General features: G+C 36.0%; 3 protein-coding genes across 9 annotated transcripts; 2 read left to right on the top strand and 1 right to left on the bottom strand.

Annotated features, from left to right (window-relative positions):
- Positions 1–1,670: 1,670 nt before the first annotated feature.
- CKX1 (cytokinin oxidase/dehydrogenase 1) lies at positions 1,671–4,253 on the top strand. Of its 3 annotated transcripts, none has more exons than XM_088806495.1 (5): positions 1,671–2,491; positions 2,750–2,877; positions 2,983–3,240; positions 3,334–3,556; positions 3,684–3,868. In XM_088806495.1, the coding sequence occupies exons 1-5, from the start codon at positions 1,828–1,830 to the stop codon at positions 3,725–3,727; spliced, it is 1,317 nt and encodes a 438-aa protein (XP_088662621.1). In that variant the 5' UTR covers positions 1,671–1,827; the 3' UTR covers positions 3,728–3,868. The 3 variants fall into 3 exon arrangements, with proteins under 3 accessions (XP_088662621.1, XP_017977656.1, XP_007028626.1); XM_018122167.2 differs by having other exon boundaries at positions 1,673–2,491; positions 3,037–3,240; positions 3,334–3,596; positions 3,684–4,253; XM_007028564.3 differs by having other exon boundaries at positions 1,681–2,491; positions 3,334–3,596; positions 3,684–4,253.
- Positions 4,254–4,364: 111 nt separating this feature from the next.
- Positions 4,365–8,833, bottom strand: LOC18598856 (uncharacterized). Of its 3 annotated transcripts, none has more exons than XM_018122168.2 (4): positions 8,629–8,833; positions 7,083–7,226; positions 6,826–6,912; positions 4,365–4,856 (listed from the first exon to the last, which is right to left on the bottom strand). In XM_018122168.2, exons 3-4 carry the CDS (start codon positions 6,854–6,856, stop codon positions 4,471–4,473), a joined length of 417 nt encoding a protein of 138 aa, XP_017977657.2. In that variant the 5' UTR covers positions 6,857–6,912; positions 7,083–7,226; positions 8,629–8,833; the 3' UTR covers positions 4,365–4,470. The 3 variants fall into 3 exon arrangements, with proteins under 3 accessions (XP_017977657.2, XP_007028628.3, XP_017977658.2); XM_007028566.3 differs by having other exon boundaries at positions 7,102–7,226; positions 8,629–8,832; XM_018122169.2 differs by lacking the exon at positions 7,083–7,226.
- A 3,100-nt stretch (positions 8,834–11,933) lies between these two features.
- On the top strand, positions 11,934–22,254 carry TPR15 (Heat shock protein DnaJ with tetratricopeptide repeat-containing protein). Of its 3 annotated transcripts, XR_016026331.1 has the most exons (13): positions 12,277–12,390; positions 12,531–14,846; positions 14,990–15,229; positions 15,680–15,809; positions 16,046–16,198; positions 16,350–16,588; positions 16,703–16,772; positions 17,580–17,786; positions 19,724–19,959; positions 20,520–20,598; positions 20,687–20,827; positions 21,565–21,863; positions 21,939–22,254. XR_016026331.1 is itself a non-coding variant. In XM_018121831.2 (11 exons), the coding sequence occupies exons 1-11, from the start codon at positions 12,046–12,048 to the stop codon at positions 21,733–21,735; spliced, it is 4,467 nt and encodes a 1,488-aa protein (XP_017977320.2). In that variant the 5' UTR covers positions 11,934–12,045; the 3' UTR covers positions 21,736–22,254. The 3 variants fall into 3 exon arrangements, 1 of the variants encoding a protein (XP_017977320.2); XR_001928178.2 differs by having other exon boundaries at positions 11,934–14,846; XM_018121831.2 differs by having other exon boundaries at positions 11,934–14,846; positions 21,565–22,254.
- The last annotated feature ends 912 nt before the right edge of the window (positions 22,255–23,166 follow it).

Genomic DNA, 23,166 nt, shown 5'->3' on the forward strand with positions numbered 1-23,166 from the left:
TTAAAATGCTGGAATAAAAACATTTGACTCAATAGTACGTGTATGAAGAATTCAAATAAAACAATTGACACGTTAAAATATGAGTAATATATGTTATATGATGAGTATGATAAAAGCTATCAAAATTATTAATTAAAACAAGAGAGAGAGAGAGAGAGAATCATATATCAAAAAGTAATCGGAAACATATGAGTTAGTTATAAATGTGGACTTAGGATGAATTGTGTTTGGTAGAAATAAATGGAAATTGACCTTAGACAGGCTGCTAAAGCGAAGGCATTTTGCCGCAGCACAACAATGAATGGTGCAAGATACGCTGCATCCTTTCCTAGCCCCCCCCCGCTCTGAAAGCTGGAGTCCTATGGGGTGAGAGTTTTTCAGAGTAAATTATTCATCACTGACCTCAATAATTTGGACAAGGCAATTATCAAAGACACATATACAAGTCAAAAGAACAGACCGACGCTTGAAATGAGTAAATATAAAATATTATAATAATGAAAAGAAACTTGTGACATCCGAATGGTTTTCCAAAAGAGCTACTGGATGCAAATGGGTGCTTATCGAGCATAGTCAACAATGGATGGAAAAAGAAAAAAGAGGAGTAAATGGGGTAATAATTTCCAAAATAGTAGTTTGTTTTTGGCACAAATGGCGACGCAATTAGAATATATAATATATATCTATCTATAAATCATTTTAGGGATGCCCCATTGCTGGGATTTAATTCAAGACTCGCCAAGGCCAATCTATTTGATAGGTTTAGACCTTTTTTAGTGTTTCCCCCATTCAAACTGCCATTCACATGTCAACTTTCCACTCTTCCTCTTACCTTTCTGAATTCCGATGGACCAGGTACCCCCCCCCCCCCCCCCCGGCCCGGCCCGGCCCCTACACTTCTCCAGCAGATGGCACAGTAAGCACAAATCTAACATTCCAGTTGGCCACTTGGAGCTCCCTGCTTTGGACTGAAACAGAAAACTTGAACTGATAAGAGTTTCCATGTCGAACTACTTTTTCAGGACACAAGCTGCAGCACTTAGCCAAACACAGTTGGATTTTCCATTAGGGCCTTCAATTCAATCTCAAATTGGAATGTAATGATATGTGCATATGTTTCCGTCAGACTATTGTTCATTGACAAATTCATGTAGCCAGCCTCTGTCGTACCAGAGTCAAGAAGCTGTACCAGGTTCCCCACAAGCACACCCTCATGAAATTCATGTGCTTAGGGACCCACAACGACCACGTCCCCTCTACAGAATGAAACCTAGTAGGGGCCGGCCCGTCGATCCGGAAATCCTAATTTTGTAGAATAGGCAGACAGCAACAGTGCAGACATACAAAAATACGTAACTCAAGAGGAACAAGACAGGCGTATAATTACAAAGCATGAAGCACAAGTCCACACCGTGACAGTTATCATTGCTTTAAGTGGTAATAGCATCTTCAAAAGGAGAAAAAGGCAGACTATGTGGTTGTAAGTTGTAACTGTGCGAGAAAGTACCAAAGATATGTGATATCTTCATTTCCTTTTCCTTCTTTTTTTATCTCAACTTTTTAGAAACCAAAAAGGTAAGTAGAAGGAAAACCCAAACTTAGCACACGCACAATCAACACGAGGCAATAGATTGTTGGAGTCACCACAGAAGAACATGTGACTCTGTTTGACCATAAACCTTCCCCTTTAAATTCTCCTCTGCCTTTCATTTCCTTGGGCTCTTCTACACCTCTCCTTTAGCTTTTACCCGCAGAATAGCCAGAAGCTCTCTCTCTCTCTCTCTCACACGCATACAAAAATAGATAACACTTAAACATATCCTCAAGATGGGGTCACCAGCTTGTGGCTTTCTCAAACAAAGCAACGTCATATTCCTTCCGTTTTTCATGATTCTGGTTTTGAGCTGTATCCCTGGTAGAACCAACCTTTGTTCTAACCACTCTCTGGACACCCCAACCATTCCACCCCATTCAGGTTCCTCCAGTATTCCTTTGTCTTTGAAATCACTTGCTCTAGATGGCTACTTCAGATTTGAAAACATTGATCATGCAGCAAAAGACTTCGGTAACATATACCACTACCTCCCGATAGCAGTTCTACATCCAAAATCCGTTTCTGATATTTCTTCCACAATAAAGCACATCTTCCATATGGCTTCTGTGACGAAGTTGGCAGTTGCGGCTAAAGGGCGTGGTCACTCCCTCCAAGGTCAGGCTCAAGCCTATCAAGGTGTGGTTATCAACATGGAATCACTTGAACGACCAAGCATGCATGTTCAAACTGGTGAGGTGCCTTATGTGGATGTTTCAGGTGGTGAGTTGTGGATTAACATCCTACAAGAGACTCTTAAATATGGACTTTCGCCAAAGTCTTGGACAGACTACCTTCACCTAACTGTCGGAGGTACTTTATCAAATGCCGGAATTAGTGGTCAGGCATTTCGGCACGGACCCCAGATAAATAACGTTTACCAACTAGAGGTCGTAACGGGTACGTTCAAGCAAAACTATTTATAAAATCCTTGAGACAATTTTATACAGGTTGCCTCCAGTAACAGCTTTAGTCATTTCGTCAAAAAAAAAAAAAAAGGCAGCATGGTAAGGTAGTTAGTCCGTTTTATTTTTAGGCAAAATGACATCTGTACCCCTTCAGAGCTGCTTCTAGCAGACTTAAAGTAAACAGTTGAACCAAAATTCAGTTTCAGATAGAAAAAACAACACATGAATTTAACTTGGACTTTGGATGCAGGGAAGGGAGAAGTGCTCACCTGTTCAGACAAGCAGAATGCTGACCTCTTTTATGGTGTTCTTGGGGGACTAGGGCAATTTGGCATCATCACCCGGGCTAGAATATCTCTTGCACCAGCACGAACGATGGTAAGCAAAACAACAGATAACTTTCTCTTAGCTGTGCTACTGAAAGACACTTGGCTTCTATCACCGTAAATTACCCTCCCAACATGCTTTACTCGTTATTAACAGGTGAAATGGATCAGGGTGCTTTACTCTGAATTCTCTGCATTTTCCAATGACCAGGAGCATTTAATATCATCTGAGAATACATTTGACTACGTCGAAGGGTTTGTGATAATCAACAGAACTGGTCTCCTCCACAACTGGAGATCTTCCTTCAATCCCAAAAACCCAATTCAAGCAAGCCAATTCAGGTCCGATGGAAAAATACTTTACTGTCTAGAAATGGTTAAATACTTCAACCCTGAGGAGACAGATATTTTGAAGGTAAAACTTGACAAGAAAAAAGTACTAGCATACTCAAGAATTACCCCCTATGTTTAATTGATATAACGGAACTAACTATCCTGCATTTTGCAGAGTATTGAGAACTTATTGTCAGAGTTAAACTATATACCATCCACTCTCTTTCTATCCGAAGTTTCTTATGTCGAATTCCTCGATAGAGTGCACTTGTCTGAGATAAAACTCAGATCAAAAGGATTATGGGAAGTTCCTCATCCATGGTTGAATCTTCTTATACCCAAAAGCAGAATTTTCGACTTTACTCAAGAGGTCTTTGGGAATATTGTTAAAGACAACAGTAACGGTCCTATCCTCATTTACCCAGTCAACAAGGCGAAGTACTTGATAAAAAAAAAATCTATCTAATTGTCATTTGAAATTCTTAAATGCCATGCTCTCAACCTGGTTTATCATCTATATTGCAGGTGGAACAATAGAACATCTATGGTTACCCCAGAGGAAGATATAATCTACCTGGTGGCATTCCTATCATCTGCACTCCCATCATCAACAGGAACTGATGGCTTAGAACACATTATGACCCAAAACCAACGTATCCTTGATTTCTGTGCCGAGGCACAGCTTGGGGCAAAGCAATATTTGCCCCATTACAGCACCCAAGATGAGTGGCAAGCTCATTTCGGTCCTCAGTGGGAAACGTTTGTGCAGAGAAAATCTGCCTATGACCCTCTGGCAATCCTTGCTCCTGGACAGAAAATCTTCCAAAAGGCAATACCAATCTCATGATACAGCCTCTCACCAAGGCCATATATTAAACAGAGGGCACTAAAGTCATACAGAATGTTCTCGCCTAAACCTATAAATTACAGCCAATTAATATTTCCACTTGTTATTCAGCATCAATAACACTCCTAAGCAAGATAGCCAAGCGGTTGGTTATTAGAAAATTTTGTTGATAAATGGAAATATTCTGCAGTCACAAAATTGCCCTGTACAAAGAACTTATAATATAGCCTGACAAAGGGCATTTTAAGCATGTTATACAGAGCCATAAATATTATCCTGATATAGTCATGTCTGGCATCCTCTTTTCTTCAAGATACCAAATAACGCTACCATAGACAACATATCACTAGATAGACAAATCCAAACAACACAATAGTCTATCTTATGAAAATGAAAAGGTGCCACAAGAAAGAAATACCAAAAACTTTAAATCAACAACTCACTTATGTAGTGAAAAGAACAGAGCTATTCCCTTTCTGATGCTTCTCTCCAGCCAAGACCTGGCCTGTGTACTTCTCCCTGAGGTTCTTCATAGTCCCTGGCATCACGAATTGAAGCTTCAAAGTCAGTCCAGTCACTTGCAACAGGAAGAAAACTGCTTATGTCATCCCTAGCTCCAAAGCCTCCAGCTTGAATAACATCCTCAGCTGTTACAGAAACCTCCATGTTTACTTCTCCAGGGGTTTCCACATTTTGCAAAGTTTCCTCATCTATTCCCCCACCTTTCCAAGCAACTGTGTGAACCTGCACATCATTTATTGGAGAACTTGGCAATGCTTTAGAAGCATCTTCCACAGAAACTTCAGAAGTGAATTCAGTTGCTTCATTCCTTGTTCTGTCTTTATCTTTTTCTGCAAAATTCAAGCCTCAAACAGCCATGTCTTAAAGGAAGGATTGCAAGCATAACCATATAATGCATTCAAATTGAAAAAGAAATGGAACAAGAAAAGAGTAATTCTATGAATCATAAATTCATAATTCAAATAGTTTTGTTAAAAACTTCACCCTGGAAGTGGAAATACAATGTTATCAAACTCCTCAAAGAGCCCAACTAAAACCTCCATAATAGCTTCGCTGCAATATATCATAGCTGCTCATGATTTAAAAATAACATGTAGAATTCCAGACGAATCACAATCCTGTAACAATACTGTATGCATAACAGTATCAATATTTCCTGTAGTTTCTGTGGAATGCCCATACACCTTCTGTGGAAAGCTATGCCTTTTCATCTGTCCTTGTAATTACATGGTGTGGCTTGCTTCAAATTTCTTTGTAAATTATAGTAATGCTAATTTGGAACTCTTATGCAACCAACCAAAAGCAGCCCCACGCAAATGGAAAGAGAGTCTTATCATCCCAGACATTATTTCATTGCATTAACCATAAAGTACTCTGTACTCTCCTCTGACTACAAACAAAACACGGTACAGAACAGTCAAGTCATGCCCTTTTCAACTCAAGCACAGTATACATCCACGCTAGCATGTAATGTTTCTTTGGCTATAACTTCAAAAATGTTCTAAGCTGATCTATGCTAGTAATAATTGCGGAACTTGATAATAAGAGGGCTTCTACGTGCAGATGCAAATTCTCATGACTACAAAAAAATATAGTACAGAGCAATCAAGTCATGCTTACAAATCAGTTGTAATATACATCCACCCATAGCATGTTATGCTTCTATAATAATAATTTCAAAAATGTTATACAACCTGATTTATGTTAGTATATAATGGTGGAAACCGATAATAACAGAGCTTTTATATGTAGATGCATGTACTCAACCATATAATTCCAAGGCCGATTATCTTGGTTTTGAGTTGAACATTTCTCGTCAATTTGACTTACCTTAAAATGAAAGTTTAAGTCCTTATTCATTTAGCAAACCCAACTTCTGTAGATAATAATGTCCATCAGCAACTAACACAATAAGGAAACAGAGACACTACAAACCCATAATGACATTACTTTCACTAATGGTGATGGCCATCATTGGGAGGTAATACGCCTTAGCTAGAAGTATAGGAAACATAATCATACATCAATAACTCTATATCATAGAAATGGCTCAACCCAAATTTTCAGTGATCCCACTTATACATACATTGGCATGTTGATGTATCTTTTTCTTGACAGCACACAACTGTGGGGGAACACAAGCAGGGTTGTGGAAGTTGTCTGTATATGTTAATATAAAGATCTATAGAATTGCCCTTACTTGCATCCAATCCTTTAGTATGGCAGCACATGGAGAGAAATATTTATATCTTCGACACCTCAAAAGACTGAACCACTTCATCAGAACTCCTATCCCATGGAAAAGTTCTTCATATGTGTTGATATAAAAATTTGTTTCTAGAAGTGCCTTTGACTTGCATCAAATCCTTTATAGTATGGCAGCACATGCAGAAGAAAACTTGTATCTCCCAACGACACCTCAAAAAGACTGAGCCACTCCATCAAAACTCCTATCCCAGAGAAGATGCAGCATAAAGAATACACTGTAGAATACTTAAAAGAATTGTGGATGGATAGCAAGCTAGAGTAAGCATCCTAAAGTCGTTAAGTTTATCCCCCTATGGTCATGGATCTAATTCCTCCTCCACAGTAAACTTTTTACTTCAAGTATAATAAACCTTATCAAGAATGAGAGCAAGCACTATGAAAACTTGTATGCAATTAGTTTAAAACAGAATCCTTAATGAAATGAAAAACCTTTAAACCACAAAGTAGAAAATTTCCCATAGATCTGCAGGATTGCAAAACATAGTTAGGCAAGGAGAAAAACTGAAATTCAGGTAAAAATAGTGAAAGTACCATGTGAGACTTCAATTGATTTATGCTCCATCCTGGTTTGCAATTTGAGCAAATATGAGAGAGTACAGTGTTTTAAACTTCTCTTTCCTGCACCATAGGGCAAATTTAAAAGAACAAGAATGATGTAATATATAGATAAATTGCTTGAATGACATGAATATAATTTGAAATAATTGGATGGCATGGAAAAGAATCTTTTAAGCAATTGAGATTAAAATTCCACAATGCACTGGAAATAAAAGATAAGAATCAGGTACAATTTATCTTCTCTCCCACCCTTTGATCTCTCTGTCTCTCTTTCTCTGGCAACACAGCTAAACCATCTGCTAGGTATTGCCTAAATGAGAACGTTTGTCTGAATGGATTTCACAAAGTAGGCCTAAAGATTGCTTTGAAGATCACTAACCAAAAGGAGAAGTAACAAACATGTCAAGAACAGCAGGAGACACATCAAAAGCAACTGCTTATACAGCATGTCAAGGATAGTAAATGCAAAGGAAATGTGCCATTTCACAACATGGATGATCATTTGGCTACCAAGAGCTGATAAAAATTAAAAGCAGAAACAGTTATCTGTAACTGATGAAAAGTATTCCATAATGGATAGAATTTTGTAGTAAAAAATGACAATATGGTCAGCAATGAAGAATGAATAAGTACTTTTTGAAGAAAGAACAAGGCAAGTGAACCAAATTATAAAAATTAGAGTTAGAGAATTCACTAGAAAAGTACTCAGAAACACATATGCAAGGGAAAAGAATGTATAAGATAGGCAGTGAGGAGAAAAGCCTCTGCTTAAAAGAAGGAAAAAGTTACAAAATGGACTAACTCAAAAAGTGAATATAACTACATAAGTCATGAAATACTTTTGTCTATGAATTCTATGGTCACCTATAGCTGGAAATTTGAGCAGAAGTACCAGACATGTGTATAACCCATTGTCAATGCATTTATATTCATGGAGCACAGGACCTCAATAATCAAGGTAAAATATCTGAGCAAAAGAGTGGAAAGAATATAGAAAACAAAAATATTCATAAAATATTGAACGCCTTGGACAAATTATGCATTAAGCAACACCATGCATTGCCAAAGAAATCATCAAATATGACATTTTTTACTAATCCAAGAATACCCATGGAACTCAACTAGGCATAAAAGACCAGTTGAAGAGCAAAAGGGTATTCATTAATACAAGTTGCAAAAATTCCCTAGTAAATATTGAGAAACCAATCATTCCACTTGAACTTGGTCAACACTTGCACTTTCAACCTATTCCCAATGCAGGTTCTTTTTATTTCTTCACCCTATTATTATCCATCTAGCATTCATGCTTAAATTCTAATTCAATGACTTCATATATCAGAGTGTAACATTAATACTCTTTCTGAAATGTAATTCATGAACTTCTCACAGACATAATAATAATAATAATAACAATAGGCAGATGGTTTTATAATTATTATGAAAGGGGAACTACCTCTCTATAATGTTCTGACATTCTTATACAGTGAGAGAGGCTTTGGCTAAATTACTTTCCTTGTTCATTTCCACTAATGTTCAAATTCTATTGTTTATAGGCAACTGTTACCTAATTTCTAATCTTGGCCTCCCCAGGTTTATATCCCTTTGCATAGGCAACAAAAAAAGGAAAATTTCATTTTCTTCAACTTTTCAGTTCCTGTGAAATTCCCAAAACACAGTTCAAAACTACAAAAACAACAGATTCTTGAATGTCAAAACAAAACATTAAAGCAAAAACTATTTCCAGAACGAAACATGAGAATCAGAAAAGGTGGCAACCTGACTCAGAGAAGGGTAGAACTTTGAGAGAGTGCCGAGTGGCTTGCCTTGCCGCCTTCGGTTTTGGCTTATAGTTTGCTTTCTACCAACTTAAAAACTATGGGGACGTGTAGAAAGGAAACGGGAACCACCTGTTTGACACGACTGGCGTTTGTACAACGCTGGCTGAGAATAATTGGGCGCTATACTGCTACTGCCAAGTGCCACCCAAGTTCCAAAGCCCATTCTTCGTTTCTAAATTAAAACGGAAATGTCAAAAAAATTCTATTAAATTATTCAAAAATAATTTTAATAAAAATTTTTTTATTATATTTAATTAAATTTTTATATTTTTATTTTACGTTAAAATAACAACTATAAAAAAAATATTAAAAAAAAAAAGTATTTAAAGGAAATAAAAAAAAATTTTAAGTGTTTATTTACTAATGAAATGAGAGTTGTATTTTTAGGCTAAAATATTTTATCTAAATAGAATTTACAAAATAAAAATAATATTAAAAAATTATATGAATAGATTAAATTCAATCTTAATCTAATTTAATCTATATCTAAATCTAGATATATATAACATATAAGGATATTCAAGAAAATATTCATAACACCCATTTTGAATATCTTTTGTATTAAGAATATAACTTGTTAAAATCGTACTAAAAAGAACATATAAAAAAACAAATTAAGTGAAAGAAAAATAGTACATATTCTTTTCAAAAATGTGATTTTGAAGTGTGCATTGCTTTCAATGTGTCCCTACCATGCATATATAGTTTGAAAAACGCAACTCCAAAGTCTTGCTTTGAAAAGTAGCGATTCCCATAAGAAATATCTATAGCTACATTTAAAGGAAGCTCCAAAGGATATTTACTTGTAGGAGGAGCCAATTATTTTATGAGATGTTCAACTAGTGTTTAACTATTTGATCAGGCCAATTGTTTTGTCAATCTCATTTCGTAAATTCATTAATAATATAAAAAGAAAATTCTTGATAACTAAATAAATAAAAATTAACTAAATCTAAAAAACGAACTTGCTTACTTGCATGTTAGTATTTTTTTTATAATAGCCATATAAAGGTACATGAATCTCATAAAGTTTTCAAAGTGAATGTTTTCAAAGTTTTTTTCTTCATTCAACAACTAAAAAATATGTTTCCATTTAAACATCCTAATAAATAATCTCATGTAAAGTTTTTACAACAGATTGAGAGTTGAAAATTACTAATAATCAAAAAAATTTTATTATATTTAAATAAAACCCCAAAAGAGTTTTGGTTTGACACATGATAAGTTTTTGGTTTGACACGTGGTTGTTGAGGCGTGGGCTTGGGATCTAATGAGATTAGTTTGTGGTTGAATTTTTGAATGTGAGCTTAAAGTTTAGTTGAATTTGGATTAGATTTTTTTTCCATGTCAATGTATATAAACAATTAAATATAATAATATGATTACTATTGCAAATCTATTTCACAAAAATATTCTTAACTCAATTGGAAAAAAAAATTTAAGACTAGTAACTATATTTAATCGAAATCCTAGAGGGTTTTCTTGCTTGACACTTACCTTTATCTAAGTAAGTCTATCTAACCAATATTATTAAAATTACCATGATGTAATCATAATGGTAAGTAAGGGAAGCGAGTAAGGATAACAACGTCGCCATTGGCCATTGCCACTCTTCCACTACGCGTCGTCTATACGCTCCCTACCACCTCAATTGCATATCTCATTTCAATTCAGCTTGCCCTTTTGTCTTTTTCTCTATCCATATTTTTTTTTCCCCTTTTCCAACATCCAATTTAAATCTAATCACATTTACGTAAAAATTATTACAATAATTAACATATTCAAAATTTTAACATTTTAAAAGATTGAAACTAAAGTGTAAATTCAAGAGTCAATTACTCTGTCAATCTCATTTCATAAACTTATTAATAATATAAAAAAATGTATGAGAACTAAATAAATGAAGATCAATTAAAGCCAAAACATGAGCTTCCTTACTTGTATTTTTTTTATGATAACCATATAAAATTACACAAATCTCATAAAATTTCCAAAGTGGGTGCTTTCAAACTTTTTTACTTCATTCAATAGCTAAAAAATATGTCTCCACTTAAACACACATAAAATTTGACATTATTGAAATATTCATTTCAAGTCAATCTTATCATCTAAAATTCATAAACATAAATAAGAAAAAAAAGTTAAGAAAAAAATGAGTAGTAAAAAGAAGTAATATAATTTGTATAGTCATAGTCTTTTGCTTCATCATAAGCAAACAAGCAATGATTATACAGCTTCAGATAACTAAATCAATTTAACTAAAAATAAATAAAACACTTACATGCATTTTAGATCACTAAATCAACTTAATTGTGAAAAAAAAAACACTTACATGCATTTGGATGTGTAAGCTTTTTACAGCAAATTGGTTATTGAAAATTATAAATAACCAAAAGGAGTTTTGTTATATTTAAAGGAAGTACTAAAGTTTTTTGGCATGACAATTGACAGGGTTCATGGTTTGACACGTGGTTGTTGGGGTGTGGGTTTAAGGTCTAATGGGATTCGTTTGTGGTTGGGCTTTTGAGCTTGAGCTTGACGTATGGGGTCAGGTTTGAATTATATTTTTTTTCTCACAGTTGATATTTTTTGTCTTTTTTTATGTGAGTATTTATAAAAAATAATTTTTTTATTTCATTATTTATTATTTTCATATTATTTTTCAGTGTTAAATGTAACTAATATAAAATGTACATATCAGATAGTTAAAGATAAGATTTTGAGAGAAATTGAGTTACTACATATTCTATTTTCAACGCTAAATGTAATTAATAAAAAATGATACATATCAAATTAATTAAAGATAAAATCTTAAAAAGAAATTGAGTTACTACATATTTTACTTTAAATTTAAAGATTTTATTTTGTCGTGAAGCTGTTTATAGATATGTTTTTATATGAAAGTATCATCACAAATATAACAATGATGATTATAATAACTACAGTTATATATTTTATAAAATAATATTTTATACATATGAATATATATATAAATAATCACATATCTATTTTATAAAATATTCTCTAACTCAATTAAAAGAAATTATCTTCGCTAAAGGCATTGCGCGAGAGCAACGGACTAAATTATCTAAACTTTTTGACTTACAATGATGGTCGTTTCAACAAGTAAATAAGATGAGCAAAGCAAATTACATTTTTGGGAATTGTACAAATTAATTAAACAATACTTGATGGGAGACTTTCGAAAGTTTAAAAAATGACACCAAATTCCAACACGTCCAGAAGCCAGCAGTCCAACTTCACACCCTTTACTTCATAACTACGTAAAACCCTGCCTGCCACAAGGTTGTTTTTTTAAAGTTTTCTTATCAAAGAAAACTCCGAGAAACCAACAATGTCGCCGGCCGCCGTCGAAATCCGATCACCGGATACCTTCTCTGCCAAGGCTAAACCCTCCTCCACTTCCCAAAGCCCTAACTCTAACCCCGACTTCACTGCGTTTCCTCAAACCGACCACTCCCAAATGAATTCTTCGAGTTTCGGCAATGCGGGGGAGTTCGATTGCGGCTTCAGCTTTGCTTCCTGGAACGGCCACCATCCCAAGTCCGCCGCATCTGTTCGGCCCCGACCGAGGCTGGTCAAGATTAGGAAGCAGTTGAATGGCAAGGTGAGAACCGGGCAGAGCGAGGTTGGGTCCGGTTTCAATCCGTTTAGGCAAGCCAGTCAAGATTCGGGTCGGGTAAGCAGTTGCGCTAATCTATCATCATCTGGGTTTTTGAAAAGTTTAAATAGAGCAAACAATGATAGTAACAACAATAATAGTAATAATAGTATTAATAATTTTAGTTTTTTATTTGGTGGTACTGATGGATGTGATAGAGAATCTACTGGAAATGTTGAGGTTGAGAATGGAAATGAGGAGCCTGCTAGAGAGTTTGAGAATGAGAATGTGGGTTTTGTATTTGATGCAAATTTGCGTGGTGGCATGGAGAAATTGGGTTCTTATAAGTGTGGGAAGTTTGGTTTTGTTTTTGGTGCTAATGGGAGTGATGAAGGGGTGAAACCAAATTCGGGAAAAGGAGAAACCAGTGATTTTAGGGTGACTTTGGATGGTCGTGGGGCGAAGATGAAAGTAGAGACTGGTGCGCAGGGTAGTAAAGATTGTAATTTGGAGTTTACTTTTGGTACAACTAAGAGTCATTTAGCATCAAATTTCGATTCTGAGAAGGGAAAGTTTGGTGAAACTCTCAAAGAGCCAGATTTTAATGGTGTAGGTTTTGTGTTTGGTTCTAGTCAGAGTGATTTGAAGTCAACTTCCAATGCTGATAAGATTGAATCTACTATTTTTCTAGGGGGATCAAGTTCTGTGTTTGGTGCTAATCACCTAAATTCATCATCAGATTTTAATTTGGAAAGGAGAGAATCTTGTAAAAACTTTGGACAATCAGTTTCTGGTGATTTAGGGAAAATGAATATAAAGGGTGAAGCAGAGTCCCAGAAAATGGAATCCACTACGGTTAATTTTAATGCTAAAGGAAATGAGAGCTTGAATGAGGATTCTGATAATGGTTTCTTTGTGTTTGGTGCTACTAGCATTAAAGGTTCCTGTTCTAATGAATGCAAAGATGGAATTTATTCAACCAGTGAAACTTTTGGAGTTTCTGCTAGCAATGGTTGGTGTAAGGATGTTTCTGAAAATAGCAAGAATATTGGTAGTTCTTCTAATGCAAACTCAATATATACACTGCAACATGATTTAAAGAAGCTATATATAAGTTGTCACAAAAAGGTTGGTGGTTCTGACACAACTGAGGATTCAGATACAAACGTGACATCTGAGACCATATTTGTGTTTAGTAGCAGTGAGAAGGCCTCTGGCCCTTCAAAAAAGGCACCAGAGAGTGGTCCTTCTGCAGCTGTGGAGAGAACTGTTGAGGATAATTCCAATAATGGTAATGTGAATGGTGCTGTATCTTGTAATAGCTGTAATGAAGATAATGTTGGAATCTCTGGTTCCAAACCATCTAAATTTAAGGCAAGTATTGTTAAGACTTCTGAAATTGAAAAGTCTTATCAAGGTCATGTTAAAGATGATGTAGAGATGAATGGAACAGATGCATGGTCATCGCTCGATCCCAACTCAAAAGGAAATAGTGGTGTATTTGAAGCAACATCCACGGTTGGCATTGAAAGGAATGATGGAAGTTGTTCAACTGGCACTCCAGATCAATCAGGGATTTCATTCAGTGATTTCAAGACACCTCAATGGGACCCTTCTTCCTTTAAAGCAAATCTATTTCCTGAAGTGGATAGGAAATTGGAATTTGGTGAAAAAAGTGGCTTAACTAAGGAGAAAAAATTAAAGAAAATGAGAGGGAAGTTGAAGAAATCTTGTCTGCATAAGCATTGCTCCAAGCAGCATCATGTGCCAAAGGAAAGCACTTCTCAGGAAAATCAAGACTCCTCTCAATGTTATTCACCCATGGATTTTTCTCCTTACCAAGAAAATACAGCAGCTGATCAATCATCAAAGGAAACTCCTCAGGCATCAGAAGAGGCCTCCCCTTTAGAATATAATTTTATTCCCTCTACCTTGCATTCATCTACTCTCACTGAATGCCCAGCAACTGCACAAGAAGGATCAGATTGTAATGAAGGAGATCAGAAATGTTGTGAGCCAGATGAAGAGAGTTTTGGGTATGATCACGAGAGAATCATTGTTGGTGACGGTCCTTCAAAAGAATCTGTTTGTGAAGCAGAAACTGCCTCCACTACTTTTAAATCTGACTGGTCTTGTAGTAGTAGTGCTCCTAGTGTTGGTGAAGCAGAAGGTATCAAGGGGACCCCGGTAAATAATCATACAACACGGTCTTGTTTTAATTCTGGCTTGGAAGGCAAGAAGAATTTTACCTTTTCTGCGACATCAACTTCTGGGCAAGGTAGTTTGTCATTTAGAAAGCGTCAGCTTCGAAAGAAAAGTAAGGTGAAAATTGGTAATGCTTCATTCATTATCACTCCAAGCCCAGATGTTAAAGGAGGGTGTTCCTCTGTCCAATTTTCATCCTCTGAGCCAGCACAGTGTCAACAAAAAGATAAGTCTACATACCATAGCGAAGAGGAGAATGAACAGTTCAAACCAAGGTCTAACTCCTCTACTGCTGCAGTCCATGAAGCCTGTGAGATGTGGCGACTTAGGTATTTTGATGACTCAGTAGCATTTAATAATGTTTAGGATAGATTCTTTGGATTACTTGTTGCTGATGTGATTTCATGTTAATTACTGTTGCTTTGAGAAGACGGGATTGATATTTATATGGCAAAATTTGAACTTGTATTAGGGGAAATCAAGCTTATAGAAGTGATAATCTGTCTAAAGCTGAGGAATTTTACACACAGGGGATCAACTGTGTCCCCTCAAATGAGACTTCAAGGTGCTCCATCAAGCCTCTTGTCCTTTGCTATAGCAACCGTGCAGCCACCCGGATATCTCTTGGAAGGATGAGAGAAGCTTTGGCAGACTGTCTGATGGCTACTGCTCTTGATCCCAATTTTCTCAAAGTTTATGTCAGAGCTGCCAAGTAAGGCCCTAAAATTTGTGTTTGCTCTGTGATTTATTTAGTTTGTTCAGCAATTTTATGTTCCTGGAACTGGTTTGTCTAATTAAGTGGCTATTCTACTTAATTGCTCTGCATGGCTAATGGTTTAGTTTTGTTTGATTATTTCGTTATATACGACATTACTATCTTGAATTTTGGAAGCATCTAGTTGGACTTGGAAATCATACAGGTCTTGCTGGGGCTATAAAATAAAATAAAATTGAAGGAGAATTTGGTTAGAAGCTAGAAGTTTATTGTTGCTAAAGCTACTCTAATCTTCAAGAATGTCATTCAAAGGAGAGGAGTTGACTGCCCTTTGCATCTAAGAATGCCTAGTCTATGTATAGAAATGTTAGATATGCTGCTAAATTGTTTCACTAATTTCCTATCAGGAATACTGCTAGTCTAATATGCATGGTGTGCACTTTGCAGTTGTCACCTTTTGCTGGGGGAAACTGATATTGCCATACAGTATTTCAGTAAGTGCTTAGGTTCAGGAGCTGGTGTGTGCTTGGATCGCCGAATTACAATAGATGCTGCAGATGGCCTCCAAAAGGCTCAGGTATGCATATTTTGGGTCTATATGTCATCATCATTAAATAAGCGACGGCCTTGTATCGGTTGGAGCTATGAAGCATACCTTATTATTATAAAATAAAAAATGGGAAAGGGCTTTTCAGCTTGCTTGCCAGGGTTTGGCAGCATAATTAAGTATTTGAGACCCTATAACATAAGAAAGCAGGAGTTCATTTGCTAATATGTTGGTGGTGACTGACTCTGTGCTTTTTTTACTTGCAGAGAGTGGATGAGCTTACAGATCGTTCTGCAATACTTTTGGAGCAGAAGTCGTCCGATGCAGCATCTAGTGCATTAGATACAATTGCCGAGGCCTTGTCTATTAGTTCATATTCTGAAAAATTGCTTGAAATGAAAGCAGAGGCTCTTTGTATGGTCTGTGCTCTTTTGACTTGTAATTCCCTTTAGTTTTTCCATTTTCTCCCTTTAAGGTTTTTGTGTCATTGTTTTTTTCATTAAGCATTTCATTCATATGTCATGAGAAACAAATTAAGTTTGAATTGCATTTATTTGTGGCCTCTTGCAGCTGAAGAAATATGAAGAGGCAATTCAGTTGTGTGAGCAATCTCTTTATGTTGCTGAAAAGAATTTTTCTAAAGGAGAGACTGATAACCAGTTAGCAAGCATAGATGGTTCGGGATGTTATTCTATTGCAATGCTGTGGAGGTGGCACTTGATGTCCAAATCATACTTCTATATGGGAAAGCTTGAGAAGGCACTTGATTTACTTCAGCAGCTTGAGCAAGTGGGATCTGTGAAGGACAAGTAATACATTATCTTGTTCATGATTAGTTTACAGATTTCTAGTGCTCTGTTCTGTCGTGTCCTTCCTTTGCATACCATACTTTAAGATTCCTGGTTCTGGTTGTAATTTTGTAGGCATGGAAGCAAAATTTTGGAAATGTCTGTTACATTGGCTGTTACCATTCGAGAACTTTTACGCCTTAAGGTATGTGATATCAGCAATATGCTGTTCATTTATTCATTTTCTCTTGAATACTGGGATAGTTCAAGTTCTGGTGGTTCTTTGACGTGAAGATAAAACTATTCCATGTTATTTTTCTGACCCTAAAGCTTGGCCTCATTGGTATGGTACCACATCATGCCCAAGCCTGCGGGTATGATACCCATGTCCTGCCTGCTAGGGATAAATCCTCTCTAAATAGTTGTATAGCAAAAAGAAGAAAAAAACATATCATATTTTCTGTATTGATGTTATTTGTATGCTTAAGTTTTTTGATGATTGATACGACTGAGGAAATAGAGTGGAAGTGCTATTACACTTGTGGACTAACAAACATAAGATTGTGGGTCACATATCATCTGTCAAAATCACTGTGTTCTTTTCAGTAGTGTCCTCTGAATGTCAAAGGTGATTGATGAGGATAAAAGTACAGCGTTAATAGTGTCATGAGAAGTATTAGGAAACATCTGATGATGGTGGAAAGATGGCATAAAAAATGTTCACCTTGGTATTCATGGAGGGAATGGGAAAAACAACTCATAAATTGGATTTTATGGTTGATGAGGAACTCATCAAGTAGTGAGAAGGGGATTTTGTAAAAATGAAATTGAACAAGTACCAATTGGAATTAATCTAATGTTTCTATCTTTTCTTTAATCCACCTGCATTTTGTTGTGAACTTTTTCCCCTTTCGTGCTGACCAATCCATTGTGTGCAACTCCAAATGTGCCTAATAAGGCACTCGAATTCTTTTGTTTCCATTTATCTCTTTTTCCATTTTTGTAATTTCAGAATGCAGGGAATGAAGCAGTTCGTTCTGGTAGGTGTACAGAAGCGGCAGAGCATTACACTATTGCTTTGTCAATCAATGTTGAGTCACGGCCTTTTGCAGCTATATGCTTTTGCAATCGTGCTGCTGCGCACCAAGCTTTGGGTCAAATTGCTGATGCAATTGCTGATTGCAGTCTAGCAATGGCCCTTAATGAAAATTATACAAAGGTTGGCTTTTCTGCTGTCCTTTTCTTCCTCTCTCTCGCCCTTTCTTTCTCTTCCTTTTTGCTTGCATTTATGTGATCAAAGAGTGCTTTTATAGTGCAGTAGCTGTCTGGATCTTGTTAGGAAGATTTCTTTAATGATTTTGCTTGGCTCCCGAGATTTGGGTCTTTTTTATACCGGATTAGATTACTTTGGAATTGGAAGATCGATTGAGTAGGGGGTGATGGTACAGAAAATTCTAAGGAAATTTCTTAACAAGACTAACAGTCTGCTTGTCAAAAAAAAAAAAAAAATAACAGTTTGCTGTTGATACTAAAAACTTGAATGGATTGTGCTTAATGGCTTATAAGTTGGTATTCTTGTGAGGAACAATCCCTTTCCATTACTTAATCCAGCTCATATTCTTTGTTCCAGTGTATGCGATCAAATTGTTGACATAAATGGACTTGTCAGACTTGGATTTTCGAAGTCTCTGACCCCACTGTCTTTTTAGTTAGTATAGTTGCTTTCCCTTGATTCAGCGGGATTTGAAAATTCTTGCCCACTCTGATTATTCGATGTTAAATTTAAGCATTTATGGATTTGAAATGCAAAGGTGTGCCTGGCAGTTCATGCATGATACCTGATAATTACCATTCAAGGTTGGATACGAATTAGACAAATAGAAAGTAAGGTGGTTAAAGAGGTCGTTCTGGCACATCAGTAATCACTGTGTTCTTGGCCATGAATATTTTGGCCTTTGTTTCCCCTACCAATGATAGTTTTATTCATCATAATTCCTTTCTTATTTGTTTGCAAGCGATGTATGTGGTCTACATGTTCTATCATTCTTTTTCATTAATCAGTCAACAATGAGATCAAAATATTGCTAGAATTGTGGGGTTTGCTTCCTAATTACTTCTCCTTTCCAGTAAACTTTTCTTCATATGTTTTTTAATGCTTCTTTTTTGAGGGCTTTGCCTTCATAATGTTAAGACATTATCTATTTTTTGTCAGAAAAATGTGTGAAACCTGATGTTGGAAGTGGTGCGGGAGGATATTAGCTCCTTTATGTTAAGTGACCTTTTTATTCATGGAATATTCTGCATTTTCCATGATTAACCTATATATTAAAATGTAGATCTGAAGTATGGGTGATATTCTATGCCTTTTCAAATCTTTGATGTTGCTACATTTAGGAGGTGAAGTACATATCCAAAACTAATAAACCTGTTAAGCATCCAACCTAAAACCAATTGGTAATAGGTGGAGAAGCACAACCTAAATATAAGGTGACAACAAACTCTAAACTTAACACATATGGGATAGCACCACTTACAAGTGCACCTGTAGGCTAACAACTGAAACAAACTGAAACAAACTGGCCTAGCACATGGACAACAAATAAAATGCTATAAAACAAGAAGCAACGTGGGTTCTTAAACCATGTGAAACATCCAACATAAAAGGCAATAAGTGGAGAGGCTCAACCTGAATTTAAGTGTACAACAACTTTAAACAGATTGGATAACACCACTTAACACCCCCCTTCACATGCATCTATAGGTTAATTCTAGCTATTGACAAACTTGCCTAAACCAAATCTACACCCTGTTATGTAGCTTGCTTTGTTTTAGCATAAAAGTTTCTTAAATGTTTTAACATAATAGTGTTGACTGAAATGTTAACTTAATATTGGAAAAGCTTAAGAGGTATGTTGTTGAGCTCATTAACTGGTATAACATGTTTATTCTAGGTCCCTTCAGGACATTACAATTTTAACATTATCTCATTTTAAAGCTTGAATGTTGAGATAAGGTTATGTGCTAAATGTGAAAGCAGGTTGTTTATTTCCTCATTCGAGTCACTACACTTATTTGTTTGATTTTTTTGTCAAAATTATTATAATCATCATTGCTGCATAATTTTGTACTTACTGCCTGCTCCGGCCTTCGAAGCAGGCAGTTTCGAGGAGAGCAACGTTACATGGGATGATCAGAGACTATGGACAAGCATCTAGTGATCTTCAAAGACTTATCTCCACTCTTGAAAAGCAATCTGATAAAACATCTCACCAGTCTGGCGGTCAGGATAGAACTACTGGCAACACAAAGGAGTTAAGGCAAGCTCAATGTCAGTTATCATCCATGCAAGAAGAAGCTAAAAGGGGAATCCCTTTAGATCTATACCTCATTTTGTAAGTTCTGTAGGAACCAAGTTTTCTCCATATAATGTTTTATGCTTTCAACTCAGAGTCACAGTGGATATAACTGCTTGTGGTCTTGATATAAAATTTTCCTTCGCAGTGTGCCCTAGACAAAATTTTTGTTTCCATTGCCATGTGCATTGTTGAATCTATTTGCAGGATATAATTACTGCCTTGGCATTATTCCTAACACTTAAGGGCATGTTTCAATTTGGTTACAATGGTCCTGTATTGAAATTCTTATCCTTGGCTGGGGATAATTAATAGTTTTGACCCTGAGTATGGTCATGAATGCATTAATTGCCAATGATAATAATAAATAAAAAATGAAAATATAATAACCAATTCGTACTTTTGGATGATGTAATGGGAATCTTTGCTGAAGTTTTATCAGTAGTAAAACTGGAACAAGTATTTTTTCTGGTCTACTTTGATGAACAAATGGGACCCAGCAGAAATCATTGTTTTGATAATAATTGTTCAAATATTCAGCTTGTTGATGCAATATTTTTATTTTAGTCTTCTAAAACCATCCTTAATTTCAATGACAGGGGAGTTAAACCATCTGACTCTACATCTGATGTTAAAAAGGCATACCGCAAAGCAGCGCTCAGGCATCACCCTGACAAGGTTTGACATTGCAATTCTTGTGTATTTGATTCTGTTACTAGTGCTTGTTTGTCATGGCAGTCTATTTCCTTGTCTTGTGTTGAATTAGGCTGGTCAATTTCTGGCGAGGAGTGAGAGTGGAGATGAGGGGAGACTCTGGAAGGAAATTGCTGAGGAAGTTCACAAGGATGCTGACAGGCTGTTTAAAATGATTGGAGAGGCATATGCCATACTATCAGATACTTCTAAGGTTTGCTATCCATCAGATTGAAACTTGAGATGTCTCTATGCGTAATTGCCTTCTAATTTTATCATTCCATCATAGCAGTAGTCAACTTACAATTAGTTACCTCTGCTTTGCTAATTGCTGATAGCCTATGCTACCAATCATATTATTCAATGACCCTAAACCTCAGCCAATGACTGGGTATTTGATTCAAGCTTATGGACTGGATTTGAACTTTTTTCCTGTGGAGTTCTTTCTAATATTTCTGTGTCTGACAAAATCTCCAATAGAATCTACTTCTGGAACTCCTGACAAGGAAGATTTTGTTTACTGCTTCATTTCCCAAATTAGATGACCATAAAGAAGTTTTGGTTAGGATGGTCTTATTTAGATGCTGGAGAATTTGTTGAATTGTACTGGGAAATCCTCAAATCAGAGGAAATGGCAGCTGATGGCCATGATTTTCACTTGAATATTGTCTACATTGGTCTCATCTTGCACTAGTACATGTTAAACATGTTTGTGCGTCTATGGTTTTAGTTCAATGTCCAGATTCGAGTTAAAGCTTGCAACTCAATGCTAGAGATCTTGCTGCAGTGACATGAAGTTGAAGTCCGGTTGAATTCCTTTACACTGCTGAAGGGCTATAGTATTTTATTCTTCTGCAGTTTTTTTATTTGTGGACAGTTTCTTTTACAGTATACCTCTTATTTTCTGTCATTGTTCTGCCTTGTTTTCATGTGCCATTTTTGTGGTTCCAGCGGTCAGAATATGATCTTGAAGAGGAAATCAGAAAAGCTCCCAGGGAAAGCAAAGGCAGTCCTTATGAAAGACCACCAGATGAGTATGACTATCCTTATGAGAGGAGTTCAAACAGACGATATTGGCGGGGGAATTGGAAGACGTATAGAAATTCTCATTCTCGATGGTAAGAGGCCTAGAGAAGGATTATGCTCTTTGCCCATGTATTTCCAATTTTCATTAAGAAATTGGAGCAACTTCTACATAGCACAAGGTCCTTGATGGTTCCATGAGAAATGATTGCCATTGGTTTGGTCAGGTAATGAACACAATTTTAGAATGGATACCTTTTAAGAAGTGTAGCAATGGGTCTAAGATCAATAACTTTATGCAGATGCTGCTGGCATTGAGTGTATGCAGCTAAAAAGTCAAGAGTGGCAAGAAGAATTACAGTTTTGAATCTTGATGCGTCGTCGCTATTTATACGATGCCCCTAGAAGGCACTTTGAGCACTGCTCAAGTTAATTTTAGGATTGAAAAAGAAAGAGTTTGGTGCTTTGGACTTTTGAAACTCATAAATGAGTGTGCAAAACGTAATGATCATTGATTTTATAGTCATGAAGAAAATAGAAGATACATACTCCATTGTGAATTGATGTCGTTGCTGCCTAGCTGTCTGCCTAAGACGGGTGGACGTTGCTTGATGTTTATGACGGTTTGGTTCATTCTTTTTCCCGCTGCATATAATGGAACGCTACATCGACTATAAAATAATAAGAAGTGAAAGAATCTGTGAAGTTAGGGAGGAGAGGAATCCTGGTGGTAAGCGAGGGGATTGATGATTTAATAAGTCGAGGCCTCCAGGGTGATTGAATTTGGATGTTTGGGTCTTCAATGAAGTAATTATTCAGAAACAAGCTTAATGCTAGAGCTCTCTACGCCCATTTGATGGCCTACCCTGTGTGTCTGATTCGATTCATGAGAAAAAGTTTCCTTCACTTACGATAGTAAAAGGAAGTAGAAGAATAGGAATTTCTGATTGCAAGCGGTATTCATATCAGGATCAAACATCCATCCGACCCCCTCACCGCCGGCTTTTGCATTGCCACTAGCTAAGTACACCTCCTACGTTATGATACTGATGCAAAACTCCTTCAAAGTATTTTAAAAGGGCATTTCGATCATTTTTGTTTCAAATAATATTTTTGACCCTTGACTGTTACCACTATTAATTAATAGTTAAAAGAATTATGCCTAATATTATATAAATATAAAATAAAAATATCATTTAAAAAAAGTCTACTCATCTTCTCTTTCAAAACTTAATAAAATTTAATTTGATACTTTTAATATTTGATAGAGAAGAGAAAAACTTAAAAAGTTTTTTAGTCATCCTAAACCCTAGAGTCAAAGAACAAATTTGGACAAAAATTTTTCAACAATTTGTAATCACGAGTAAGAAATTAATCTATTGACCCCCACCATAAAGTGTGAAATATCGATAATTGAATAAAAGATTTATTTTTAATATATTGTTTTCAATAAAAGAAAAATCCTCAAACTTTTGGAGGAGAAGTAAAAAGTGTGATGACAATAGACTTTACCTTAATAAGGAAGTTCAC

Source organism: Theobroma cacao, chromosome 5 (assembly GCF_053813885.1).
Source record: "Theobroma cacao isolate CCN51 chromosome 5, ASM5381388v1, whole genome shotgun sequence".
NCBI classification, from domain to species: Eukaryota; Viridiplantae; Streptophyta; class Magnoliopsida; order Malvales; family Malvaceae; genus Theobroma; species Theobroma cacao.

What these genes read in the sequence shown, in the direction of transcription:
- CKX1 (XM_007028564.3), top strand. Translation starts at nt 1,828, where the DNA reads ATGGGGTCACCAGCTTGTGGCTTTCTCAAACAAAGCAACGTCATATTC. An exon ending in CCAACTAGAGGTCGTAACGG is followed by an intron (nt 2,492 to 2,749) that starts GTACGTTCAAGC and finishes CTTTGGATGCAG; the next exon opens with GGAAGGGAGAAGTGCTCACC. An exon ending in TTGCACCAGCACGAACGATG is followed by an intron (nt 2,878 to 2,982) that starts GTAAGCAAAACA and finishes CGTTATTAACAG; the next exon opens with GTGAAATGGATCAGGGTGCT.
- LOC18598856 (XM_018122169.2), bottom strand. Translation starts at nt 6,856, where the DNA reads ATGGAGCATAAATCAATTGAAGTCTCACATG. An exon ending in ATCAATTGAAGTCTCACATG is followed by an intron (nt 4,857 to 6,825) that starts GTACTTTCACTA and finishes TGAATTTTGCAG; the next exon opens with AAAAAGATAAAGACAGAACA.
- TPR15 (XM_018121831.2), top strand. Translation starts at nt 12,046, where the DNA reads ATGTCGCCGGCCGCCGTCGAAATCCGATCACCGGATACCTTCTCTGCC. An exon ending in TTAGATCTATACCTCATTTT is followed by an intron (nt 19,960 to 20,519) that starts GTAAGTTCTGTA and finishes TTTCAATGACAG; the next exon opens with GGGAGTTAAACCATCTGACT. An exon ending in TCAGGCATCACCCTGACAAG is followed by an intron (nt 20,599 to 20,686) that starts GTTTGACATTGC and finishes GTGTTGAATTAG; the next exon opens with GCTGGTCAATTTCTGGCGAG.